The sequence below is a fragment of the Gallus gallus genome, chromosome 10 (assembly GCF_016699485.2).
Source record: "Gallus gallus isolate bGalGal1 chromosome 10, bGalGal1.mat.broiler.GRCg7b, whole genome shotgun sequence".
Classification (NCBI taxonomy): Eukaryota; Metazoa; Chordata; class Aves; order Galliformes; family Phasianidae; genus Gallus; species Gallus gallus.
This window is the reverse complement of record NC_052541.1, coordinates 13,406,520-13,434,008: the sequence shown is the minus strand read 5'-3', so window position 1 is coordinate 13,434,008 and position 27,489 is coordinate 13,406,520. Positions and strand designations below refer to the sequence as shown.

The following is a 27,489-nucleotide window of genomic DNA, read 5'->3' as shown; positions in this document are numbered from 1 at the left end:
TTGTTCCCAGCCCCAAGGTTTACGTGGAGGTGTTGAGTTCAGGTGCTGAGCTCTCCAGGCAACAACAAACCAACAACGCAACGGGGCAGTTACTGAATCCTTTTTAAGTCAGGGAGAGATTTCCGCACAGTGAGGAGTTGCTTGATGTAGAGGTGTGGAGACCATTGCCAGGGGAGGAGCAGCATGGACTGTGTCATCTCTACTGGGCTGAAGTGAACTGGGGTTGTTGAAGGCTGCACCTGGAAGTTGGTGGGAAGAATGAATCGGGTCAAAAATGAGACCCTCATTTAAAGCACTTGAGACAACATTTCAGCTATAGATTTACTAAATGTTGTTATACCTGTTACGCTTGTTGACCAGGTCTAAAGCATGATCTGGATGTGCCTGTGCCGTTGGGATGGTTGGGAAGTGTAGTTCAGTGTAGATTTTTATAAATTAAAGCAGATTTTTGATGATAGAACAGAAAGGAGGACCAGCTTGTAGTAGTTTTGTACTTTATTTGAGAAGAGATAGCTACATAAACTATGTCAGGAGGGTACAGGTCTACACACAGTTTCATCGATCAGTAAGTGGAGTTGTTAACGTAACACGGCGGAGATATGATATTTTGAAGAAGACACAGACACATGACCAAGGGATATTTACAGCTCTAACATACAATATATTCATATTTGAGAGAGAGATTCATGTGCATCTGTATGCACAGATACCCCTGTGTACACAGGGTGCACACACATGTAAATAGGTATAAAAGGCTTTAAAAAAAAATGACATAAGAAGTGAGTCTGCTTTTCAGTTGCAGCAACCGGTTAGTTTGAAAGTGGAAATGGTTCCAGTTTGTGGTGGTTTGGTGGGAAATCTGTTCTCCAGTGGTCATTGGCTGAACCTGACGCACATCTCTGGGTGTGATATGCTGTGGTGGGGGCAGGGAGGGGTTGGGGAATGCTCGAGGTGAATGGCAGGGAGGGCCAGTAGTATCAGCGGGAGAAGAGGGCATATGGCGTCAAGGGCTGGGGTGGTAATGTGGTGATGAAAAAAAATGACCTTTGGTGATGCCATTAAATCATCGTTTATACTAAACATAACATATTAACACAGTTTTAAAAAAATAATTTTCTGTTTCATTTCAAGGCTGGGGAGAGGATTAGGGACAACGAAGGGCAGGAAAGAAGGGAAGGTCCAGGAGAAGGTAAATACCTCAGCACTTTACAAGGTCCCTCGACCTCACTGCAAATCTTTAATTTAAAAAGTCTTTTTGTAAGTTGGACTAGCGCTGTATCAGTCATCCCCTTCCACGGCAGCAGTGTGCTCGATCCATACAAGGTGGCAGGTAGAGGAGAAGCAGGGACCCTACCTTGGCCAATACCCAGATCAGGCTACCTCATTCTGTGAGTGGAGGTGGGTTGGGCAGGCAGAGATAGCAGCCATGGTGCTCTTGCTGGGCACTCCCTACAGGGATATCCTGAATTGTTTCCAGCTGGGAGAAGAGTGAATAGAACCAGCAATTCAGTTGCAAGATGGCAAATAGAAATTGAAAGATGGAAACCCCAAACTAAGCAAACACATGGATTAGTGCATGGGGTTAAAAAAAAATAAAAAAAAAAAAATCAATTCAGCAAGCATCACCAGAGGATTTGTTTTCTGCAGTAATATTAACAGAGATTAAAATAAGCTGGTTTAAATAATAGTAACAGCAAAATCTCTATCAAAATGTCTTTCCTCTGAGATCTAGCCCCATCCACCTCTAATAGCCACACTTCTGCCAGAGTGAACTGTGTGTCAGCACCTTCTGGGGACAAGCCTGCCGATAAGGCTCAAGTGTTGAGCTGAGTGTAGGAGCACTGCCCTGGTTGTAATGTTCTGGAGGGTGGTGTTTCTGCTTGTGCCAAGAGTGCCAGCATGGGCAACCACAGTGGTTTCTCTGCCTCAGTCATGATACAGACTCGCAAACCATGGATGGATGACAACATTGCACCAAACACAGCTGTCACACATAAATCACAGGAGGCACACTGCACTATTTCAAAACATGGCTTTAAGACCCCATACAGTCTTTGCCCAGGAAGGTTACATGCGTCCTTAACCTCTACCTGAGAAAACTTTGCCTTCTTCCTGCTTGACAGAAGGGACAGAGGGAGCAGTAGTGCTTGCTGAAGGCTGAATCATTGTCAGTTTGCCTGTTCAAAAATCCTTAATTTCTACTGAAACAATGTGTGGAAAGTAGCACTTTGTTAAGACAAGGTGGGCAGGGGAGAGGTTATCTAGTGTATTTACTTATTTATTTTTGTTCAGCTATAAGCCTATCTATACAAAGCTCTCATGCAAGAAATTGCCTCCCAGTTTAGCTGAAAATTCAAAGGACACTTTTGTTTAAAAAAAAAAAAAAAAGGAAGAAGAAGAAAAGGCAATTTGCTGTCACACAGGGAATTGGCAGAGTGTGGGGGCTGAGCAGGGGCAGTGATAGGGGGGGAGAGGCGGCACCAAGACAAGACAGCCTGTTTATGCTGAGAGAAAAGCTGTCAGAAGAATAAACAGTGAAAATGGTAGTAACTTGCAGAGAAGACGGGTCTGAGAGAAGCCCAGAAAAGTTTCTCCAAGTCTTCAGGACCCCTTCAGGTGAACATGCATCACTTTGCAGTGACTGCTTCCTCACAGCCATCCCTCATCTCTTCTGCCTCAGCTCCCCCTCCACCTCTGACTTTTAATACACTATTATTTTCTGACCTCTCACTGAGAGTCAAATCCTGGACCATTTCCTTCCTTTCCATGCATTCCAGCAGACTTCCTTGCTCCCTTCCTTCACCACCATTAGCTCTCTGAGCTCATTATTAAATCATCTTCTACAGTCCCCTGACTTCTGGATGGCCATAAGCATCAGACATCTGACCACAATTCACTGTTTTCGATATTGCTACTCCCAAGTTCTGAGGCACTGTGTCTCAGTCATGTCTCAGTCTGGATGTCCTGTAGTCATGACTGCCAATCACTGCAGGGGAGTGCATAGAGGAAGGAGTACAGAGGAAACTGGTAACAGGAAGATGTATATGTTAGGGAGGGAGGAATACCTCCCCGCACCCTTCTGTCCTGTCTTTATCAGTGTATGTTTTTTAGGGATAGAATGGACCTTCATGGCCCTTTAAAATAAATTCTCGTGAAGATGATGAGGCTCGGGAGATGTTCAGCCCTAAATTTAAGTCTCATCCTCTACAATATGATCTGTAAGAAACAGATGAAATCCCAAGAATGCCAGCTGAGAAATCTGAATACTGAAGAACCTTTTCTTTTTTTTTTTTTTTAAATGCGAGATATGACTGCACTTCCATACAGAGCCTTGGCTGTTGATGCTTACTCTTTTGTACATGGCTTTTCATCTTCAGCTGACTCTTTTCTGACAGTTCTTCATTACATAGTAATGCAACTTTTTTTTATAGATTGATCTTGAAATGATTTCCAGGGTCCACAGTATTTTTTTTATGCCCCTTGCTTTGAATTTTCCAATAAATTTGTCTCCCTGTGCTTTAGAAACAGTAAATTTAGCTGATAGGCAAAGAAAAATCACATGATCCTGCCACTAAAATAAATGCTCAATTTCTGCACTCCTAACAGTACAGTCACTCTCCATATGCCAGGCTGTCCCAATAGACTAGAAGATAACGTTTCACACTCCAGCTAAGAGACGTCGACTTCATAGGTGGAAAAATAATGTGGGAAAAAAAAATGGGTTAGAGGGTTTAACTCTGGGAATTATTGTTCTCTTAGATTAGCTGTTATAAGTTTTTAACCATCCCACTTCCGTCACTTGAAAAGAGATATTGGCCAACGATTTTTGCACAAGGCAATGAGGGCAAGCGCAGCAGGTGGGGCCTCTGTCCGCGGTGCTGATGCGCAGGGAAGCAGCTCCAGCACTTGGTCAGACATGGCAATCTCCCCCTTACTTAGGGTCGTTTTTGTTATTCTTGAGGATTGAAGTAGTTTGCTGTTGTTGTGAACAATACTTGAACCTCAAACAAGGGCTTAAAAAAAAAAAAACAAAACCAAAGTGCAATAAAAAAACATTTGTTACTGAACAGATGCTGGGCTGCGCAGCTGTTGCATCATCCTACCGGGTTTGATCTCTCACTTCCTTACCCAGACATGACTTTTACATTAATTTCAGATTTCTTGAAAGCTGTAAGACAAGATTTGTCCTATATTAGCAGAAAGAGACAAAGGACATCGTTAAAAGCGAGGGGAAGTTTGTAGGATAGAGGTCTGCTCCTGTCTTCATGGTCAATTTTCTTTGCTGATAGGATTCTGTTTCTCTTCTGATTCTTTTACAACAGTGGAATTTTCATATTATAAACCAACTAATCTCTTTTTATATACAGCGTTGTGCGTTTTTTCTTTTTTCTTTTCCCTTTTAGAATTTTGCTTCTCTCTCCCACTGTTCTCTTCCTAACATCTCAGCAATCTTCAGTATCCGCAGCTTTCACTGACTTCAGACAAAGTTATGGGTGTTCAAATCCTTCAGAATTTAGCTTGCTGTTGCACAAGAAGGTTTAGTTACACAGGAACAACAATTCAGTCCCTTGCTGATTATTTCTATTGTCTCAATCTAGCTACATGAGAATGAGTCTAGACTCAAACAGATCCCAGCCAGAATCAATCCCCACCATCTCTCCAGCAATCAGAACAACCCGCTGGGGGCTGAGTAACAGCTGAATTCTTGGAGAGAGAAATTACAGGCATAAAAACAAAATCAAATAGACTTCTTGCACTCATTCAACATTTCAAGGCATATTTATAGGTACTGCTTCATGGCATCTTAAATATTTCTGTTTAAAAAAGAAATTGCACTGCTTTTACTTCTCCTGTTTTGGCACTTTCACCATCTTTGCCCCTTTGAAAAAGGAGTAAAAGGACACTGAATTAAATGCCCGTTCAGACCTTACTGTCTGTTCTTTGGGCTGTTTGAATACTCCAGAGATAGATCTGTGGAGATAAGAAGATCTGGAGGTCACCTGAAGGCCATCAAAACAAGAAGCTGCTAATGAAGAGGTGGGGGCTTCTTGCTTTATGAAGCAAGGGAGGGCTTAGCTGGTGAACAGCTAACCTTGAAGCCCAGCTCCTAGTTGAGTCCCTTCCTTAAATTCCTTCATTGCATCCTTCTCAACCTGCTCTCAAGTCTTGTCATCACTGTAATGAAACGCTCAAGAGAAATCTTACCAATGATGAAAATTGCTTCAAAGGGGAGAAAATTCCACCCCATTCCACTTTTACTGTCAAGACAGAGATGCTTTAATTCTCATGCTAGCTAAGCTGGTGGGAAACCACACAAACCGTGTGTTTGAGCTCCCTGGTGAATGCACCAAAGCAGAAACAAGTTAAGAGGACAGACTGACAGACAAGTTTTCCCTCTAGCCTGTCAAAATACTTTGAAAAGGTAAGAAACAAACAAACAAAAAAGTGTAAAAATTGGGAGGGTGTTTTTCTCTTACTTTAAGAGAGAATTTTCTTCCAAAAAGATTACAGGAATATTGAACAATAGATCAGCATTTGTTATAGACTGCTAACATAGAAGCTATGTGGCTACTAAAGCCTGCGGTCTTTAATAGTCTGGGAGAAAAAACACTTAGCAGATAATAGTATTTGCCTTGGGAACAGTAGTTAGGGAGCCTCAAGTGAAGAGGACTCTAGGAACCAAACTAAATCGGCAAGCTTGCCATTGGTCAAGGACTTGAAGGAGCTAAAACTCCTCTGTCACATGCCTGAGACTCAAGTACTCTGTAATCTGTGTGGTGTAGACATCTAGGCACCACTGTGGACAGCAGATGGCTGCTGAATGGTGAAAGCAAACGACTAAGATTCTGGGCAGAGCAAAACCAGAAGGCCTCAAATCATGATCACAAAAGTCAGTTCTTCAGATGAAATCAATCCAACCACTTGAGCAGAAGGGTGTCAGACAGCATTGCAGAGAAACAACTTACTACCAAGCATCTGAAGGCTCTTGAAAGATCCCCACCCTCCCACTTCCCCACACCCTACCCCTCCTCTCCCCCCCCCCCAACACACGCATACACATATTTCCACATAAAGCAAGAAAAAAATATCAAGGTTATGCATTTCCTGAAATATGGTCGGCTGAATAAATACACTTACAGAGAACTCTTTGTAAAGCAATAGCAGAATGAGTAAGAGTGCATCACTACCATGGGAAATAAAAGGGAAAGTAACCCAACTGCAATTCAACCAGAATCATTCCAAACCCCAAAGGTTGGCCTCTTTTTTTTTTTCCTTTAATGTGTCTGACATTTTATGGCATCAATAATGCAAACAAAGAGGAAATCATATTTGCAGAACACTAATGCACGGATGTCTAAAGCGAAATACAATACTCATTACTTTTTAAATGAAGCCACCAGGTTTTGATGTGCTGTGGCGGTTAAATTGGTCCATCAAATCCCTTCCTCAGTCCAAAGCAACAGCTTGACCTTCTTTATAACCTTGGATAGCCTTTTCAGCTGTATTCTGATTGGGAATAGTAAATGTTAGTTTGAAGAAATCTTCCTGATGGGACTGATTTCAGAAATGCCAGGGGCACACAACTCCATTTGAAGATGAGATGAACTACAGGCATGTCACCTCTTCAGAAGCTACCCAAAGACTCTGACAAACACGTGAAAAAAAAACCTATTGGTGAAAGGATGGGTTGCTCTGATGTTCCTAGAACTACTAGTGGGATTTTGCCCTTAGGGTTAGTGACTAACCTATTCTGTACCTGATAGCCTGTGTCTTGTCTAGAACTTTCTGCATGAGACTGCAGAACAATCTGGAGTTTGAGCAAAGGAGTTTGAAAATAAGGGTATGAAGGAGAAGGTGCAGCTATAGCAAACAAATAACTTCCTTCCCTTCCCCTTCCAGTTTTTTTAGATGTTAGTGGTTTGTTTGTCTTTCCATGAAATGGTAGAGCTCAGAGGTTTACCACAGAAAAGACTGTCTTCACAAGTAAAAAAGCAAAGAAGCTGTGATGCTCCTACCTGGGAACTCTTGCTGCTTGGCCTGCTCTTACACTAAAGGACAAAAGAGCTTGGTTCTGGCCTAACCTTCCATCTTAACAACATGAGCACTGAGTTCAGGAGTCAGGAGATTCCTCTGCCATGTCCTCTGACTTGCACTGTGCACTTCTTTAATTCATGCAATTCTGGTGTGGTAGGCAGAGCTACTAATGCACCTGTGGGCTGGTAAGTAGGGTTGGATGCCATAGTCTCTCAACAGCTGGGATTTTATCTGCCATTCAGGTCTGATCACTGCACTGCAGGGATTGCATGTTTTGGAGTTAATCAGTGCAAGCAGCTAATTGCCACTGGTTAACTAGTGCTTTTTAATTAGGTCTGTGTTGTTGGGTGGATGTGTGAAGGGAGCTGTTTGTCACTGAGAAAAGAAAAAAAGTCAGCTTTGTGATGTAAGCCTCTTCGGGGAATTAAAAAAAGTACTGTCTGGAAGCTCTGTCACTGTGGCAGGGTAGGAAATCAGCTTCAGCAGAAGTGGCCTGGATGAGGTTAGAGTCACGCTCTGCTGGGGTCAAAAATGATAGCGGCTGCTCCCCAACCCCTTCTCGTGTGCAGAAGGGTGGGACACTGTGGGCTTCAGCTGGGATTTACAGGAGATACCCCACATGCATTACAATGAGCTTTGCTGTAAAATTCACTGCACAGAGGTTAATCTAGATGTCAACATTGCCTGACAGCAGTGAAATTACTCCGGGGCAGTGCTCCTTCTGAAGTCTTAATATAACAGTCAATTCCATCCTGCCTGCAGGAAATGAAAGTTTTCTGCTTTGTGTGCGGAATCATTCGGCGCCAATTTTCTCACTGTTTGAAGTCCAGACTGTTTGTGGTCTCAGGATTCACCTCACATTAAGACTTTCGCTTCATTTAAAAACTGCTAGTCAGGTCCTGAGAACTGCAAGGACAGGAGCTGCACAGGGAGAAAGAGGAGAGGGCAGGGGGGAGAAGCATTATCTTGCCTTCCACTTCAAAATCAAACAGCTCCACCAGCCCTCTGTACTCAGAAGGGAGTGAATGCAGCAACTCAGCTATCTAAATATCAAGCAGCATAGATTGCAGAGGTTGGAAACCAGCCGAGAGAGAAAGCATGCAAAAAAAAATATCTGGGCCTCCCAGAGCTGTGATTTTTCTTTAGAGGTATTTCAGTCCTTCCCTGCTGGGACCTTGTCCTAAGAAACCAGTAGTTCTGCAGTTAAACACCCCGACTGAACAACTGCTGAAGGTTTTAGCTGTAGGATCAGTCACTTGTGCTGGGCAGGAGATCAGTTCCCACAGAGGATTCCTGATGGCATGAGGAAGCAATGGTTAGAGTTGTTGTGCCTCCTTTCTCTTAGGAGAGATGCTAATATTGTGGGGTTCGCAGAAGAAAGAGGAGACACTGCTTATTCCTTCCATGTGAGAAGACCTCTCAGATTGGGTTTGTGAGAAGTTAAAGACATTGAGATGAAAGCAACTTATCAGCTCAGTTAGTTCAGCCCCAGAAAGAGGGGAAGGAAAAAAAGCAGTAAGTAAAGCAGGGAATAAAAGATATAGAAGAGACCGAATGCTCCTGCTTTCCTCTTGGAACAGCAACTGACAGCCTGTGTCACTCGTGACACTACCAGTCTGAATGAATGTTTGAAGATTCCTACGTTCACCAGGCTTGAAACTCCTGCATGCAATGAGAATGGCAAAGGAAAAACAGGAGACATTCCCATTTTGGGGGACTTCACAGCTGCTTAAATAAACCTTAAATGCGTACCAACACAAGAGTCTAGGAGGGGCTCCTTAGAGTTGAGCAAGTTTGACCATTCCTGGAAAGCAGAGACTGGAGTTGTCTATTTTTGGAGACTAGCTGCATTCTATGCCAAAGTTCCAGGGCAATATTCTTTTCCATCAGAAAGCCACTGCATTCGAATAGAGAACAACCATTCTGGGATTTGCTTAAGTACGCTTGTGCCTGACTGTCACAGAGGAGCCCTGTTGGTGTACTCAACTTCGAACTATCATAGGAGCCACTGTACCATGGCATCACAGCCAGCAGCCCATTTATGCAGCTTGTTTATGCTCACCATTGCTTTACAAGAGACCACACCTACAGCTGTTGCAGAAACACACAGTGTGAGCTATAGCTTTACTAGCTTATCTGATTCCTGGCTGGGTCATAGAATAGAACTGGGAAGAGACGACCCATGAAGACCACCTGATCCAACTCCCCCATACTGAACAGGAACACCTACAGCTGATCAGGTGCTCAGAGCTCCATCAGCCTGACCTGGAGCATCTCTAAGGATGGGGTACCCACCACCTCTCTGGGCAACCTGTGCCACTACCTCACTATCTTTACCATAAGAAAACTACTTTTCTTTTATGCAATTGAAATCTCTTCTCTTTTTGATTGAAACAGCTTCCCCTTGTTCTATCAACAGATAGACATAATTCACCAAATACTTAGCTATCTGCTTTACCTTTTGTAAGTCAAAGCTATAACGTGATGGAAGTACAGCAAAAATAGTAAGGTGGCACAATCCTAGGCTGCAGCAAATTAGAACGAGCCCAAATGTAGCAGCTGTGAACACAGAAACAAAAGAGAAAGAAAAAAAAACCTGCTTACCTTTGGAAGATTTCCAGTAGGCAGGGATATCCAGTGAGATACCCTCACCTCCACTGCCAGCCCTTAAATGAGGTCTGGGAAGGGGTGGATCCTGGCTCCACCCTTTCCAATCACTCAGATGCATTTCATTGCATGCACCTGAGCTCCCCTGGGTTGGTCCTGCCTCCCCACCAGGTGCTCAATCACTGTTTCAAACTGTGAATTAGCATTTCTGCTACACCTTTACATCACCGTCTTGAAGTCACAGTGGGGCAAAGAATGTAGACATTTTATGGGGAAAAAAATGGAGCCCGATTCAATAAAACTTTTTAAGAGCACACTGCTAAACAGATCACTGTCTCCATTCAGACTTGCACATGAATGTCTGATGATCACATGTTCAGAACTACCTATGGCTTTGTAGGCTTGCAGTGACCCAAGTCTGCATTCTTTGAACCATAGCTGGAATTTGGAACCTCATGCACTTGATTTCTAGGAAGAGCCTTTCACATGAAAGAAACCAGCTCATGTAGTACCATGTTCCTGGTAATAACTTCATAATGCCATTTTACAGTTGTATTTAGGTACTGAAAAAAGAAAATAATCATAAACAAGCATAAACCTTGGCTGTTTTGTTTTCTGCCTGGGTAAACGGTCCCTTGCTTTTAGTGGCTTCTGTCTCCTTTTTTAACCAGCATTGCCCAGTGTTACAGCTAGCTCTTCCTGGTGCTCTAGCATGTTGCTGTTTTCTTTTGCTTTTCTTCGCTTGTATCCACTGTGCTACTTAAAATTCTATGCCACACTCCTGAAACAAGTCTCAATTTCCCAGCCCAAGATACTCGCCTTCGACAACCAGCCCTTCCCTTCCCTTGGCTTTTTTATTTCCCCACATATTTTCTCACCTTGTTCCACCCACTCCGGGGGACGAGCAGACAGCTCGAAGCTAATGATGTCTCTCAACAAGCAGCCTCTCTAAAGGCATTCCACATTTCTTGTGTTTGTCTGTGCAGCACATGTTCCCAGAGCCACCTGTCTGCAATTCAGCATCCCATGGACACAGGCACAGGCCTGAGATGAGGCAATGCAGGCTCTTTTCTGCCCCCAGAACGTATGCATCAAGGGACATTTGGAAGGACCAAATGGTAAGTTTTGTGGGAGACAGGGTGGGCTTCTAGTCTGGCAGATCGTTGCGTGTCTTCCCTTAGCTATGCTTTAGCTTTTGTCTTGCAACCTGACAAGACTATGGTGGAAGGAAAACTGTTTGGAAGAAAGAAGCGAGACAGGTCACAGATGAGCCCCTATGACTGGAGAAACATTCACTGCCCACAGTTTGCAGCCCTGGCATGAGATTGCCATCTGTACCATGCACTGATAGCACCTTAACCACCAAGAAGGCATCGTGTCAGTGACACCCGTAGGTGACGGAGTTGGTGCTTGAAAGCAGGATGCTGCTGGGATGGGGAAGACTCCGTGGCCCCTTCTCAGCAGTGCCCAAACCAGCACTGCTCCCATCTTCTTTTCAACAACCCCCTCTAGAAAGTCACTGGCAATAAGGTCTGGTTTGCCCTGGACCTGGGTGAGACCTGCTGGTGTTACCAGGCAGCAGAGATAGCTCTCCCCTCGTGGCAGACGGGGGTGTAGGAAGTATCTCTCTTGAAAACGGAGAAAGATCGTGAACTCATTTCTCTTTGTCTCCATACACTTCCCACACTTAGATTTGAGGCATTCTGTGAGGGTTTCCCTCCAAACCTGCTCTTCTTCCTCACTCCGTTTGCAGTGGAGCAGTGGCAGAACCCCCACAGGAGCCCCTTTCCCTGCAGGGAAGGTACTGTCATCCACGCTGATGGGCAGCTCTGCTTTTGCTCCAGGGAAGGTGCTTGAAATGAGGTCTCGGGGTTCAGCAGGAACTCAGCACAGACGCTTGCCCTCTTCCCATCCAAAAGTGTCAGACCAAAAAGGTATGCAGCAGTTTCAGTCATGTCTCCTAAACAAAAACGAGCCTTCCCTCCCTCCCCACCAACAAACCTCCATCCAGCAGCACCAGGCCACCGGGCATAAAGCAGCAGCTGCTGGGAGCCAGCACTGCAGTGCATCTTATCTTGCTCTTCTGAGCAATTGTTCCCGATGAGCTTTGACAAAAGGACCTTTTGTCAAAGCAGTCACTGCACTTGGTGGGGCTAACGGTAAAGCAGACAGACAGCCTGAGCCACTTCACATCTTCTGGGGGCCCATCTCCTTGCCTCTCATTGACCATTTATTCCTAACCACGTTGCACCAAGTCCAGGTGTGATGCTCGGCTCCTGAGCTCACCTCGCTGTCAGGACAGTACAAAGAGCTGGCAAAGGGACGCGTAGTGGTGTTGAGGAGGACACAAGGAGGAAAGGAGGAGGGAAAGGAGGATATAGCTGTTGTGCAGAACAGTTATAAGGGAATAGCATTGACTATGGAAACACAGTGACTGTAGGTAATCTGCCTGTTTAAAGGCCAGCGAAATTGGCTGAAAGAGAAATGAGAGCATAAGAGCAAGAGAGGAGGGTGGACAAAACAGTGGCTTTGCACAATCTGGCACTGTGCCTGAGAGCCACAAGAGCAAGAGACCATGTGGGATACGGGACAGGCAGCCCCAGAGAAGAGTTTTCTTTTGGAGGCACTGGACTGGTACCACCATCACGTGTTCTCCCTGGATACAGTCTCCAGTCCTTTTAGCCAAAGCAGCCTACACGCAGAAAGAGCCACTGCAGGTCTAGCAACTTTTCGACCAATCTTTCTCACTTCAAAGATGAGCCTAAGTTGTAAATGAGGAAAACTAGATATCCTCTCCCAACAGAGAGGGAGTATATCCTCTCCCAACTAGAATATGCTGACTCCACTTGCTATGGAGGAGTAGCACGGCACCTTGTTTGTGTGTGTGGACTGCCATTTCACACCCTGACCCTGACCATGCCACCTTTGGTGCCCATGCTGTGAGCTGCTGGTGTCTGCCCAGTGGCAGTCTGTCTAGCCTCTGCTGCATGAGACTGGCTCTCTGTCTGTGATCTAACCAGAAAGGGGGAGGTTGCACGTTTTTACTGCCACCCATCCTCTCTCACTCTGAGCTTGCACAAGCACAGTCTAAACCCACAGCCACCACAAACCTTGTAGCAGCGTCCCCTGCCCCACTTGACACCTTAAGCCAGGTCATGCGAGAGCCAGGGGTGGGAGGTAGAGATTGGCAAGAGACAGAGAGGTTGAGGAGGGGATGCAAAATCATCCCTTCCAGTAGCCAGCTGTAGTAAGGTCTCAGACTTACGCATCTCCTCTTGCATCCTGGCCTAGAACACTGCTCTGGCCATGGGGAAGGAGTCGAGATCCCATCTCCATCGCCTCTTCCCCTGTCTGCATTCCCTTCCAGACAAGAACCGCATCCGAGCAGGTTATTTTTGTGCTGGCGATTGTCGCCTTTACAATTGCCTTGACGGTGCCTGTGGCGCCTGCTCACTGCCTCCTGAGAGCATCTGCCAGGCTGAGGTTCCCCCTCACCCTCCGCTATCTGGAGGAAAAAAACAACCCAGGGAAGGTTTTGTTTTCTCAGCCTGGTGTGGATGGGCAGGATTCATTTCTGACTCAGTCTTTCCCCAGGTCAGGATAATCTCCTGCGTGAGGGAGATGGGTTTTAGGGAGGATGCTTCAGCCTCTCCTTGGCTGTCCCCAGCACCCCCTGTCGCTGCCTGTCAGCCCTTTATCCTCATTGAGATGCAAGGCTGGCTGCTGCAGCCATCCGCTGAGCTGTCTGCTCCTGGAGGCACCTTCCCCTCATTCCCCTCCTCCTCCCGGGGCTGCCTGTGGAGCTATTCTTCAGCCTCTGCATTTCACAACAGCTCAAAGGCAGATGCATCAATCCTTTCAGGGGATGGGGACGTGAGGAGAATGGCAAGGGGTCTGCAGGCAGGTGTTGGGAGGTTCCCAGCCATCTCGCAAGCCTTGTCCGCTTCCCTGGCCACACACTGCCTTGTGCCTAAGGCTTGGACTGAGGCATGGGGCAGGGATGGGGAAGGGAAGAGGATGAGGAGGGAGGGCACTAGAATATGCTGACCCCAAAGGCGTGCCCAGCTGTGATGCAGGCACACTTGCAGCTGCATGCTGCAGCCTTCCCCCAAACAGAGAACAGGGGATGCAACCCTATCTGCTGAGGGTTTGCACTAATTTGGCTGTGGATTGGTAACAATCCCATGGCCCCAACAAAAACGAAGGGTGGGGAGAAAAGGCAGTGATGGGGGATGGAGGGGTTCCTCCCAACGTCGCCACCTCCACTGGGCACTGAGACGAACGGCACTCCTGTCTCGCACGCCACAATGGGTTGGGATGAATCAGGAATGGGTCTCCAGGACCCCCCACAGCCGGGGGGGTTCTTTCAGTTCCACTGTAGAGGGAGGAGGGAGGGCTGGGCCCATCCGACGCGCTGGCTGCGGGAGGGCAGCTGGTTCCCGGTGTGTGTTATACCCGTAGGTGCCACAATCCTTTGACTGTGTGTTTGAAAGCCTTGAGTCTATACAGTTAAGAATCAGCAAATTAGAAAAATTGTCCTGAAATGTCAAAGGGAAGAAAAAGGCAGAGAGGGACCGGGAAGGATGGAGGGGGAAGAAAAGGTTTGGTAAAAGAGAATTCATCCAGGGGCACTGCCCTGTCTTTGTGCCCATCACCTGTGGGCTGGGAAGAAGGAAGGGAGGCAAGGACAAGAAGGGAGGACTGATTTTACACATTCAGTGCATATCATACAACCAGGGCAGGGCTTTCCTCCCAGAGCACCTATTCAAGCTAACATTGCTGCCGTAGCCAGACTCGAGCCCTGCCCAGCAGCCCGAGCCGTACTCACAGCAGGATGACAACCCACTGCTTCATTGCTCGGGGGAAAGATACCTTCTCCTTTCTTTCTTTCCTTTTTTTTTTTTTTTTAATTATATATATATTTAAGTACTTTTTTTCTCCCTTATTGGTTTTTTTTTTTTTTTAAAGTCTTATAATTTTTCTGTAACAGCAGCGTCTTTCTGTATTGGTGTGGAAGTTATATATAGAGAGATATCTATAAATATATATAAGCCAAACTGCCTTACAGGTCGTCGTTTTGTGGGAATTTTGTTGGTTTGCTTTTAGTTTCGTTTTGTTTTCAGTGTTGTATGTGTAGCAGGCACTTGAGTTTATATGAAGATGTTTGTTTGGGAGCTGAGGGGCAAAGGACTTGGGAGGGGGGGAGGGAAGGAAGGACGGAAGGAAGGATTGGGGACTTTTGACAAGTGGCCACTGCTAGCCAAGGATGTCCAGGTAGATTGGTGTGGCCTTGCCCAGAGCATGGAGGATCTTGTAGATCTCCTTGATGTTGAGCCGTTGCTGAGGTTCTCTCTGCCAGCAGCCCAACATGATGTCGTAAACCTCCTTGGGGCAGACTCGAGGTCTTTCCAGAACTCGGCCTTGGGTAATGCACTCAATGACCTGGAAGAAAGAAAGAAAAAGAAACACTGAGCAAAAGCTGGGCAGTTCTTGGATGATATCCTGTCCTGGATCATGTCCTGTCTTGCTTCTTGACTAATGTGGTGCCATTTTGAATCATAGGATCTTAGAATGGCTTAGGTTGGAAAGGACCTTAAATCCCATCCAGTCCCAACCCCCTGACATGGGCTGGTTGCCCCCACCAGCTCAGACCACCCAGGGCCCCATCCAACCTGGCCTTGGGCACCTCCAGGGATGGGGCATCCACAGGTCTATGGGCAGCTGTGCCAGGGCCTCATTTAGGGAATGGGAATGCTGAGGAGCCAAGAGGTTTACAGATCCTCATTGCTCACCTGTTTGTGAGTCATTAATGATGGTTTAACACTGAAAAGTTTGTTTCCTTCTGCAACTTTGCCTCTTCCTCTTTTGACACCTATCTACTTTAATGCACCCTCCAGACAGGAGGTCACAAGCAAATTGCATGAAGTTTTAATTGAAGTTGTCAGTATTTTCCTGATAATTGAAGAAAGAAAATAAAAAGCCTTTAAATTCACAAGCTAAATTAATATTTTCATATTTCACACAGCTGAAATGCTGTTTTATTTCCCTGAAAATTGAGAGCCCTTTCCATTGCAAAGCTCAGGAGAGTTCTACAAGAGAGTTCAGCGCATCTCTTTCTACCTTCATCTCCAAGGGCAGCTTTGCCTCATTTTGCAATAGAAGAGGAGCTGGAAAAAAACAAAATTTCATCTCAAATCACATCTTTGCTAGAGAAAAAAAAAAACCTGCAGTGCTAATACTCTGCTCTCTATCAGGTCAGTGCTGCTAATGAGAGAAATGTGAGCTCTTGGACAGCATGAAATGCTATTTAGAAGGATGCCACTGGCATCCCCTAAGTGTCTGTTTGTGTTTTGCTCACTGGAGGAATGGATGCAAAGGAAACTATGGTATGATTTGTCAGAGAGCTGCTATTACCTCCTGCCCTCCTTGGTTGGAGCTGATGCGTCCCAGCATCATGGAGCACGAGTGACCTGCCATGCTCTGCAGACAAATGCAGAGCCCAAGCAGTGTGTTGAGGGAAGCCACCCAGCGAGGGGCGTTTGGAATTTATCATTTATGAATAGTAATGGACCTGCTGCACAGCTCAGCAGATACTTATCGCTTTGCTGCTTGCAAATAAATGCAGAGGGGAGAGATTAGGACCTGCTTAAAGCAGAGCGAGGAGGATGCACTATGGAGAAGAGCCTGCATGGCTGTAAGGCTGTTGGCAGTGTTGACATATGGGAGGGGTCGAAGGTAACTTATGGTTTCGGGCAGGCATCCTAAATGTGCTCAGGAGCCCAGTAGTGGGTCCTGCCTCTCCAGGACAACAGAAGGGCATGGGCAGAAGCTAATGCATTGCCTGAGGCTTTCAGATGAATTGGTTCCCTGCCTCATCCCTCTGCTGAGAAAGGGTCTTTGCCAACCTTGAACAAACTTGCTAAAAGTGTTCTGGAGACCGTGCAGAACTTGCAGGAGGGATCATGCTCACCTTGCTAATGGCCTCACCCAAGGGACTAGTGTTTGGCCAGCTAGGCTGTATGGCTGCAGAGCCACTTCTTTGATGCCTCACCATGCAAGAGCTGGTAGAGGCACCAGCACTGCAACTACCTGGCTTCTGCACACTTCTCCAAAAGAATGGTGCTGTGCTGGCATGGGCTGCACGGGGAGGTGGTGGAGTTACCATCCTTGGAGATGTTCAGGATACATAAAGATGTGGCACTGGGGGACACGGTCAGTGGTCGTGGTGCGGGTGAGCTGATGATTGGACTAGGTGATCTTTGAGGTCTACTCCAACCAAAATGTTTTGTGATTCCATGGTGGGAAAACCGATACAGCTGCATCTGTGCAGATCCTAACTAGCTCTTCTCCTATAAGAATTGGGGCACATTTCTGAGTCCTATTACCCGCAAAGGAAACTGAGGCAGAAAGCATGGGGGCAGCTGAGCTCTCTTGCAGAATGCCTCTCACCTAGGTACGAGCTACATGTGCTCATTTGTGTTTGTATTTACCTTCCTAGGGAAATGCAAGAGCAGCTCATTAAGTAGCGTGACAAATAACTTCTGTCGCTGTCTATTCCATTGTTTGTGTCTCTAAAATGTTTGCGTGTGCTACTTTGGGATATACAGTCAGGCCCCATTGAGCACACGAATGGGCAGGTATTAGAGATGTAAAGCAACACCTTGGATTTGCCATCTCTGCAACTCACTTAATTAAGGGATCTGTATCCAGAAAGCAGAAAATGTACGTTTCTCATTACAAAAGGTGAAATTTCTGAAATCCATTAGATACACAGTAGGCTGAAAATGTGCAAGGTTCCCACACACTGCTCTGTCAATGCATCTTGCTCCTCTTCCATCATATCCCCTGCTATTCTGAGCAAAAATCTTCCAAAGCATTTCTGCTGATGTGCCTCAAACCTCAGCTCTGACACTCCACTCATGCTAGCCATCCTTCCCTCAACTTTTTTACAGTGCAGCCCTACAATGATGGGTTGCAGCTTTTGTTATTCAGAGAAATAACAAGGACAAACTATCCCCTTGGGTCACATCCTCAGTGAACAGGGGCAAAACGTAGAATAGGTATCCCTGCGACAAACAGACCCAAAGAAACGTGCCATATAACATGCTTTAAACACTTTGTCAGAAAGTGAAGAATGCAGTAAGAGTTTCAGGTGTAAAATAAGGAGAAAGAGAGCAGAGGACATGCAGAGCATCACACGTCCCAGCAATAATTTGTGTTTTGTGTCACCACCCAAGATGGCTATGGAGGTGTGTCAGGAATTTAGAAGGCAGAGACCAGGGATGACCCATGGCTTTGGCAGAACTATTTGATTCCTGCATGCCCCGATTTCTCCAGCTCTTAATGGAGATAATTAAGCTTCTCCCATGTGAAGATTTTTATCTCTATGCCTGAAAAACGACACAGTAAGGAACTATCGTGGGTGCCAAGGTAGGAGCCATCAGTGCATGAGAAGTCTGGAAAGGAGAGATGGTAAGAAGCACAAATTCCAGCTGAGGTATCTCAGCGCTGTTGTACCTCTGTGTTTGAGAGCTGAAACCACGGCTGCTTCCCATAGGTGAAGATCTCCCAGAGGATCACCCCGAAGCTCCAGACGTCGCTCTCCGTTGTGAACTTCCTGTACATGATGCTCTCCGGAGGCATCCAGCGGATAGGCAGCATGGTGTGTCCTCCAACCTGCATGAGGAAAAAGGCATGAGGAGATCTGGGTGAGCAGAGCCCTGAGGAAGCACTCAGCTCTGATGGAACACGGACGGACTCGGGGCCTCCACGTGAGCTACGTGAACACAGAGCTGCTCAAAAGACCTGGGTTGGATACAGCCTCCCCGACCACCCATGGGCCTACCCACCAATCCCATCTGGTTAGCGTGATGGATAGGGAGTGAAATATATCAAGATAAATGATGTCCCCTCCTCCCAAAATGGGCTTGTAAAGTAATAAAACAACAAAATGCCAAGGGTGCGCTCAAAGCCTATAGTGATGAACCAGGAGGTAAGGCAAGGAGCAGAGTGTTCTGCACGGTGCCGCAGTGGGTTTTGTAGGGCCTCAGCACCCACCAGAAGTACAGAGTGGGGTTTGTTGCTCCTCGGTGAGGCTTTCTAAAGCGTCTGCTCATCACCTAATTGTGTGAAAGATGTTGTAAAATTGTGCTACAGGCCTTTTTGAAGAGTGCTCTGAATATGTAAATGGAGGTTTGTTGGTAAAGAACAGGCTCGTACATGCATGGGTATGCCCAGTGGTTAATGGAGATAGGAAAGCCAGTTCTTTGGAGAGCTCGGAAATGGAGGAGGCCAAAGGTGATGTCCCGTTGGGGTATTCAAAGGGAAAGGTCCTTTCTCTATCAGGGCCTGCGGCCTTTCAGTATCTAATGGGGATGTAAGAAAGAAGGGGGCAGACACTTCAGCAGAGTATGCTGTGATAGGACAAGGGGCAATGGTTTCAAACTAAAAGAGGGGAGATTAAAGTTGGATATAAGGAAGAAGTTTTATACAGTAAGGGCGGTGAGGCACTGGCACAGGTTGCCCAGAGAGGCGGTGGGTGCCCCATCCCTGCAGACACTGCAGGTCAGGCTGGACGGGGCTCTGAGCACCTGATCAGCTGTAGGTGTCCCTGTTCAGTGCAGGGCAGTTGGACCAGATGGCCTTGAAGGGTCCCTTCCAACTCAGATGATTCTATGATTCAGTAGGCACGTGAACACAGCAGGTGAACGTATGCAAACAGCTTGAAAGCAGATGGATATACCTTCAGATTCACCAGAGATTTCTAAACAAGTGTGCCTGAGCAGGGCAAGTTTTTTTTTCTCTCTTCTGTCCTACACAAGAAGCACCATCTGTGGGGAAGCAGCTAATTGATAAACCCAGCCGGCACGGGGAGCTGCACAGCCACCAGTCCAGCACTTCTTTCTGCTGAGGATAAAGTGGCCGAGGGCTTCGTGGTGATGAGAGATGGAGTGAAAATATTTCTTGTACTAATAAAGCTGTCTCCCAAGCTCCTGGTTTCCCCACGCTCCCACAGGTTTCTTTGCCTGATTAAAACTGAACCAGCATGAGGAAGGGCCAGTGCAGAGCCAAGCCCCATTTCTTGGAAGCAGGAGGGACAGTGCTGTGGGAGCAGTGCTGGAATAGGCTGTGAGATGGGTCCGATGCTTAGCAGGTTTCTGCATGGAGGATGCCGGCCAGATTCCTCTGAGGTCTGCCAGCATTCAGACCTGGGCTCACAGCACTGTGCTCAGGGGTCTGTGTGGACCTGCTCCTACCTCCAAAACAGCCTCTTGCTGCAAAAGAGAGAAGCAGTTCAGAAAGTCTCGGGAGCATCTTTCATTCCTAAGTGCAGAGATACTCAGAACGGTGATGCACGGAGATAAAACTCCTTGCAGCTCTACACTTCCCATGCAGAGTCGCCTTGGCTGGCATGGTCAAAGCTTGCTGCTCTGAACTCCCTTAATGGAAGTGGAAATGTTCTTTTCTTTGTTTGTTCCTTTGAAACCCTGGTTGCAATTTTAGCTCTTTCCTTCATTCCTAGCTTTTACAAGTTGCTTTCCCTTCTAGTGAAGGGCTCCAAGGAAATGTTATCGATAGAACATGACATACATCAAACTTGATTGTTGCAGAAATTGTTTTGAGCTAATGCTTATTTTTTTCCCCTTAAGTAGCCCTAGCTCTCTTATTTTTCCGGCAGTCTCAAAATGATTACATATTACAAAGCTCTTTACATGTGCAATATCCTGAATCTTGGAGAATCATCGGAGATTACAGCTAACACAACGCCCATCTCACACTCTTTTGAACCGATCTAGTGGCAATCAGAATCTCTGAACCAGATCCTCAGCCTACACAAGCAGCACAAGCAGTACTGCGTGCATGGGAGTGCCCTGAGTCACACCACTTGAGAGTCTGGCCCTGAAAGCAGCACAGAAGCCAGTAACCCCATCTTAGCTGTAATGAACTATAATGCAGTCGAGGTCTTTCGTCTCCTCCAGACGCATCTGGGTGACAAATTGCCAGTAAAGTGACACACACAGTCAATAGCTGTCCCAAGGACGTGACAACACAATCTTGGCTAAGCTCATGTGGTAGAGTCCAGCAACTGTCAAATAGTCATCTTCACCCTCAGCGTCACGTGAGACGCATGTCTTACTAAAAATAAATCCAGTAGTAACGAAGACATTCATTTTGGGGGGAAAAAATATATATAAAATTAATAAAATTAAGCAATGCCCCAAACTGCTTGCATAACAACATATGGTTCAGCTGTGCTCATCGGTGGGAACCTCAGAAGAATCCTCTGCATCTCCAATAGGGTGTCACATTTTTGAGAGCACATGCAAAGTCTGGCCTACCAGCTAACTATGAGCAGAACAGGCATCAACTGAATCGTCTACAGAGCCACTCCAGCGCCCAGCTTAGCACCATTAGGCCGAGCGTTATGTTTTACAGCATCTCCTTTGACTGTCCCTTTCTACCCGCCTTGTAGACTGATTAGGATTAACATTCCCATTTCACAGATGAGAGAACAGATGCAGGAAGGCAGGGAAAGGCCCTGCTCTGAAGCTGTACGGCAAGTGAACGCTAAGTTGGGTCTTCCTGGCCTGCAGTCAGCTGTGTGCTGCTGTTTGCTGATGTTGCAAAATGATAGAGCTGAGCACAGATGGATTGAGCTACTGATGCCATTGGAAGCAGTGTGTCCAGGATGACAGAAATCCTTTGCATAACATGCAGTGGCTGTGATCTGTGTTATGCCAGCACAGACTTGCACATGATTGCCACGGTTGCATGCTTCATTTGCAGGACCAGGTATTGCCAAAAGCATGAAAGCAAAATGGTACCATTTTATATATATCTATTTATATATCTGTGTGTAGAGAGATTTTTGCTGAGCTTTTGCTGAGCTAGTTTACATGGTGTGTCCTTGGCTCTTGACAGAATCCTTATTGTGTCATCAAGAGCTGAAAGTTTGCTTTGGGCAAACCTACCCCACCTTTCCTCAGTGTCATCTTCCCACTCCACTTCCCTCCACCCCCCAGGAGCCACGCCTGGGAGATCCCATCCACCACTCAGGTGCACTTCCCAAGGCTACTACAGATGCAGTGTCCTCAGACAGCAGCGCTGCCACATCTCCCCCTGAGGCACTACACAGCCTGGAAGAGAGTTTTGCTTTCAAGTAAATACAGCAAGTAAATCCTCTGCTGTTCCCCCCCTTAAATCCTGATGCTGCCAAGCTCACCCTTTTTCCTTGTTATTTTAATGCTTCACAGACCTGCAGACTGGCCTCTTTATCCCATTGCCATGGCTGTCGAGCTTCACTTGACATTTTTAGCTCTCTAACTTTCTCTCCCTAGATCAACTCCCCATGCCCACATTGACATGTTATTCCCACTGCTTTGCTCTTTCACTTTGCAGTACTATCCTAGTAATAAATAGAGCAATCAGTGCGCATCCTCTCAGCTGCCAAAGTTGCCTTTGTCTGTCTCCATCTCCAAACTGCAGTATCATCTCCATCGCTTCCTAACAGATACTCCCAAGGGCATGACCCGGGTTACAACCGCATGTTGGGTATGGCACATGTTTGGGATACTCCAGGGCACCGGGGCTGTGTTATGAAGCCGCATTACATGTTTGAGCCCACAGACCGCGAGATAAACAGCCTCTCCTTCATAGCAGCTTATTGCTGTGTTACAGCTGAACCTTGGGGAGCTGGGGAAAGGGCAGCGTTAATGGCCATTAGGGAGAGTGATAATTACTTAATGCTAGTACAGCACTTTGAAGATGTAAAGCTATATAAGTGCTACGTACAAGTAGCATTGTAGTAAGGCTCTAGGTTTGTCTGCTACGAAGAAAAGCTGGTGTCTAGGGAAAGAGTTCTCCTTGTCCCAGCTTTCTGACACCCAGCTGATTAGGAAGGGAAGATGACATGCCATCCCCAATGAGCCTGGCAGAACTGCAGCAGGTAACGGAACAGCAGTGTTCAGCAAAGGCAGTGCAACATATTCCTTTAGGGCCACTCACAGGGAAAACATGGACAACCAAACCAGAGCAGGGCTGAAAAGCCCTCAGGAGAACTTTGAACGCATGGGAATGCAGATCTCAAAGCAGTAAAGGTGGGTGTTGATGGGCAGTCCCATGTTCCCCTTCCTGAACCCTACTAGTTCCAGGATCACACCCTAAAGCAGCCCCTAAGCCATACCCACCATGAGGACCTTGCTTCTATTTCTCTCCAGGAGAATCCACTCAACACATCACCTCTTTTTAGACCTAGTGATAGGACATGCATTCCCTGACTGCTGTAGGCAGGGACAACCTGGGCTCTTCTTTAATTGAAGACTTGGCTGCCATCCTAGGCTGGGCTGCACGTGAACATATGTCCTAGGAGCTGTGTGATCCCTGGGAAATGCTCTGCCCTGACTCCTTCCTTCCATCAGTGCTGGGTCCAACAGAACTGAGGCAGTTCTGCTTGCTATCAGATGTGCCAGCAGTTCACGTGTGAGAGTCCTGATAGATTCCTGGGCACTCTGTGCAAAGCAGAGGGATTAATTCTGACGCACAGACAGATCTGAGCTTTGCTGAACATTAGCTGTCCCGCAGTTCATGGCCTTAACTGTCACCTTGCCAAGCTCGTAAGTCCCTAAGTAGTTTACATTAGAGGTAGCTGCATTTAAGTGCGTGTTGTGACTGGATGTGATTCCCCAGTGCTTTATCTGTAATTTCCCTTCTGTTTCATCAGAAAGCAAGGCGTTACCTGTATCTTTGACAGCACCATTTCCAGTATTACCCTCCCAGAGCTCTTCTCCTGACTCTGAAAAGCCTTAAGCAGTACCAGCCCTGGGCTGAGCTGGGGCTGAAGCCTCAGTTCCCTCCTCCTCTTCAAAGCTATTCTAAAGATGTTCCTGCAAACGCTCTCAGCACAGCTCTTGCCTTCAGGTCCTGCGCCTGTGCTGTCCCCACTGTGCTCAGTATGGGCATAAAAACAGTTAACAAGCAGCAAAAAAGCTTCCAACAACTATTTCAGCTTAATTGTATCCACACCGCGCGTGTGCCCTGTACACACCATGCATCACTCTGCACACCTGCACCTCTGTCCTGGAATGGCAGACCCGATCCCATCATCACTCTGCACCCAACCCTTTCTCCCTGGCAGCCCGCTGTCTGCTTCACCAGTGAGCAAAGACGCTTTCCAACATGTATGTAGAAGGTTTAGGGAGGTTTACATGGTGCAAAGCGACCCGTCGCTGTGTGTCCTACACGCCTACAGCCGCACTGGGTGTCCTGCACAGCCCAAAGCAGGGGAGATGTGGGTCACCACTGCCTTGAGGGTTGGACTTGTGCAGGGAAAGGAACCAAACGTCCCCGCTGGGAGGTGATGGAAAGAGCCAGATGGACTTGTTCAGGAGCTTGGAGAGCTCCACAGGGTTAATGCAACGCTGAGACGGGGGTGAGACCTTCCTGCTGTCAGTAGGACTGTTTGGCAAGGGACTGCTTCTTCCCTCCCAGACGCACGTACTGTGTTTAAACATGAGCCTAAGAATAAAGCCTGCCATTGACATTGTTTTTCCTTCCTCCATTTAGCAATCTCGTCGCTTTATGACCTGTAATTCTGAATCGCCTTGAATCAAGCGGTGTAATTTGCAAGCAGGGACAGTGGCCTTTCTCCCTTTTCCCCTCATTTCTGCTCCACTGAGTGTGTTTTAATCCCACGGTTTCCAGCATTCCTAATGAGCCATTAACAAGCTGCCAATTACTTATGCAAATGGAGGGGGAGGGCAGAATTGGAGGGGTGGCTGTAGCTAGAGGTAAATTCTGCTACCTCAGAACGGCCTGAGATAAATCACTGCTTCTCCAAGAGCTGCCGGTACCCAGGAGTCCTCTCAGTTACATTATCTGCCATCTAAAAATGCCAGAGGTAATGCAGAGGATGGTTAAGAAAAGGGAAACAGAGGAGTAATCGCGCATATATTTTTAATTATGTTTGCCAATAATCTATTTGGTGTGTTCCTTACCATAGCTCATCCCTCCTCTCTCTTCCCGTAACTCAGAGCATCGCTACCCACTGCTAGAAGAGTGGTCTGCCAAAAATCATCATCTCCAACATGAGCACAGGACACAGACTGCAAGGACCTCTGGCCATACCTCATCAGTTGGGAAGGGACAGGGGCAGAGTAACTGCAGCTTGCAAAGCAAACAGTGCTGGGCTGGTTCAGTGGGCTACATGCAGATGGCGACCTCAGTGGTCTTCTGCTCCACAGCCCCAATATGGGCACCACATTTACAGCACTAAACCCTTTTAAACTCCCATCACCATCTAGTCAGTTTGTCAGGCACCACATGGACCGACCAATTTGTCTCCACCAGGTAGGAGACGCCACACGTTTTTAGGGCAGACATGCTCTAGGGTGTGCAATACCCATGAAACAGCACAGCTTTCAGCTGGTTCCAACTTCAAAGGGAATCTATACTCTGCAAAGACTGTGAGTAGCAACAGAAATCGTCCATGACTGATCTGCATTATCATTTTGCAGTGAGCTGGTAATACTACAAGAAGTACTTAATAGCTCAAATACTAATCAGATAGAGGCTAAGTTAAACCATCACAGTGTAAGAAACACATCCATCAGGATTCTACTCTTTCAGTGACACAGAGAATGCAAATCAGCTCAGTTTCTGGCTCCAGAAAGTAGGAAGATGATTTGACCAATAAATCCTAACCTGGTGATATAAAAACGAAGTCTCAAAGTGGCCTGAGAAATGCAGCCTAGGAAATAATACCAATAAAATGCTTGCATGTGCTATCACTCTATACTTAAATACTTTTAGATTGGTATCTCATAATCTCCCCTTCCATCGTCCCTCTCTCTCTCTGCCCTGACAGTGCCTCCCCTCGTCTTTCTCCATAGCCAGAGCCATTCCTGACTGACGACTCCACATGATTTAGATAAGGCTCCATTACTTAACTTCTGGATGTTGGATAATCAGTTCAACTGCCTTGGCATTAATCATAATAGTATTCAAAATTCATTAGGCTAGATTGTTTGGAAATCTATTTCTTGTTAATGTCAGTTTCAGTGAGCGTAGGCCCGGCAGCACAGAGACACAAATTTAATACAACCCAGGGCATGGGATCTCCCAGTAGAAACAGTCCTTCTCTGCATGGGATCTGACAGCCTGCTGTTGTGAGCGTTGGGTGAGCACACTGCCTGTTGGCTTACCAGGGCTGCCTATACACATTTATAACGGCACACGGAGATGTTGAGGGGTCAGATGCTCCGTTCTGCTCATACAGATCTTAATAGCACCTCTTACAGCCAAAAATTGGGCAGAACATTCACGTGCAATCATAGTATGTAGGCACAAAAGTTGGAAGTCCATTTAAAATAGAAATCTGCTCCTTCCATTTCTGAAAACACACAGCTAGATCAGCGGATGGGGCCTCAGTGCATTGCCATGACAAGCAATGAAGTAGCTGGATCATTCCTTCTAGCTGATTTCCTATAGGCCAGCCAAGGATGGTTTCCAGTCATGCCATCTCTAATGGCTTTTTCAGCCTGTTTAAGCACTTGGGGTTATGGTGCTTTCCTTTGGTTATAAGTTCTCACCCTTTCACTGAATGATGGTTTCTCAGGAGGGAAATATGACAGAAATACCAAACAACTCCAGAAGATGCTTACGCTTTTCTCCTAATGAAGGCAGTGCAAGCACAGATGGTATCTCACACAAACACATTGCAAGCCACGTTAAAATAAAGAGCTCATTATCGGAGGCTGCAGTGTCACACCTACTAACAAAATGATTCAACTCATCAGTGCCAGCGGTAAGCTGTGCTGAAGGGAGAGCCACGTTGCACCACAAAGACAATGCCCAGCACCCCTACACACATGATTTCGGCCACTGCAGATTAGTGATCAGATGATGCTAGACTTTCTGAGACCTAAGGTCTCATTCATGTTGCCCTGAATGCGTCCTTTCCATGCCTGCCTCAAACATCCCACCCCACTGAGCTCATTTCACAAACCCACACATCTGACTGTTTTTGCCATAAGATAGGACTGTTCCTTGCTGGTCAGCTCTCTGGCCTGTGCAGGTTTTCCTAGCAGAGTCCTTAGACATCAGCTCTCCATTAGTGTTAGCCACAAGAGGAAGGATGGAAGGGAGAATGAGAGTCTAAAGAAACCACTAATGTTCTGCAGTGTCTGGTAGGATGAATGACCCCTGCAGACATGTGCTGAGCACACAGGACAGTCCTCAATTATGTAATTGCTGGAGCATCTATGCCAAGGGAAAACGTGACTACAAATACTGGGCTTAAAGCCTTGGCGGGATTCACTGCCTCTGGATAAGCTGCTGGAGCCCAAGAATGTTGGGTATGTGTATGCAGTATGCACAGGCAATGACATTCAAGTCCGTGTATGAAACAGCTTTACAGCCCAAAGAGAAGAGCTGAAAAAAAAAATAATCTGTTAAATACCATTCTGCCATCTCTCCTTTGTGAGTGAGGGACTGAAAAGATTTGCTAAGGTACTGATGGACACCAATCCAAATATCCCAGTGGCAACCCACAGCCTCCCTCAGGAAATCATAAGCAAATCTTGCTTACATGATGGAAATTTCCTGCTTGCCACATAGCCTCATCTTCAGCACATTATCCGTGTACTCACTTCTATATATTTCTCCCAATAACATATTCTAATCTTCAGGCTTACAGCTTTGCAAATATTTGCAATCAGGTAGTGTATCCCATCCTTGGAGACACCCAACAAAAGGCTGGATGGGGCTCTGAGCACCTGATCAGCTGTAGGTGTCCCTGTTCAGTGCAGGGGAGTTGGACCAGATGGCCTTGAAGGGTCCCTTCCACTCTAA

The 27,489-nt window shown here is 46.5% G+C and overlaps 1 protein-coding gene and 1 long non-coding RNA gene across 4 annotated transcripts in view; one reads left to right on the top strand and one right to left on the bottom strand.

The window, feature by feature from the left end:
* LOC107054206 overlaps nt 1–27,489 on the top strand; it is a 63,149-nt gene that overhangs the window by 33,906 nt on the left and 1,754 nt on the right. Inside the window, exons 5-6 of the long non-coding RNA XR_006931138.1 lie at nt 1,132–1,189; nt 10,629–10,760. This is a non-coding gene — a long non-coding RNA (uncharacterized LOC107054206). The remainder of the gene's footprint in view (nt 1–1,131; nt 1,190–10,628; nt 10,761–27,489) is intronic.
* NTRK3 (neurotrophic receptor tyrosine kinase 3) overlaps nt 478–27,489 on the bottom strand; it is a 194,063-nt gene continuing 167,051 nt past the window's right edge. For 2 of the 3 annotated variants that reach the window (XM_046898912.1, XM_015291981.4), the window contains 2 exons: nt 18,160–18,318; nt 478–15,084 (listed from right to left, as the gene is read on the bottom strand). In XM_046898912.1, coding sequence (XP_046754868.1) covers nt 14,899–15,084; nt 18,160–18,318 — 345 coding nt within the window. In that variant the 3' untranslated portion in view covers nt 478–14,898. The remainder of the gene's footprint in view (nt 15,085–18,159; nt 18,319–27,489) is intronic. The other variant, NM_205169.2, reaches the window with a different exon arrangement.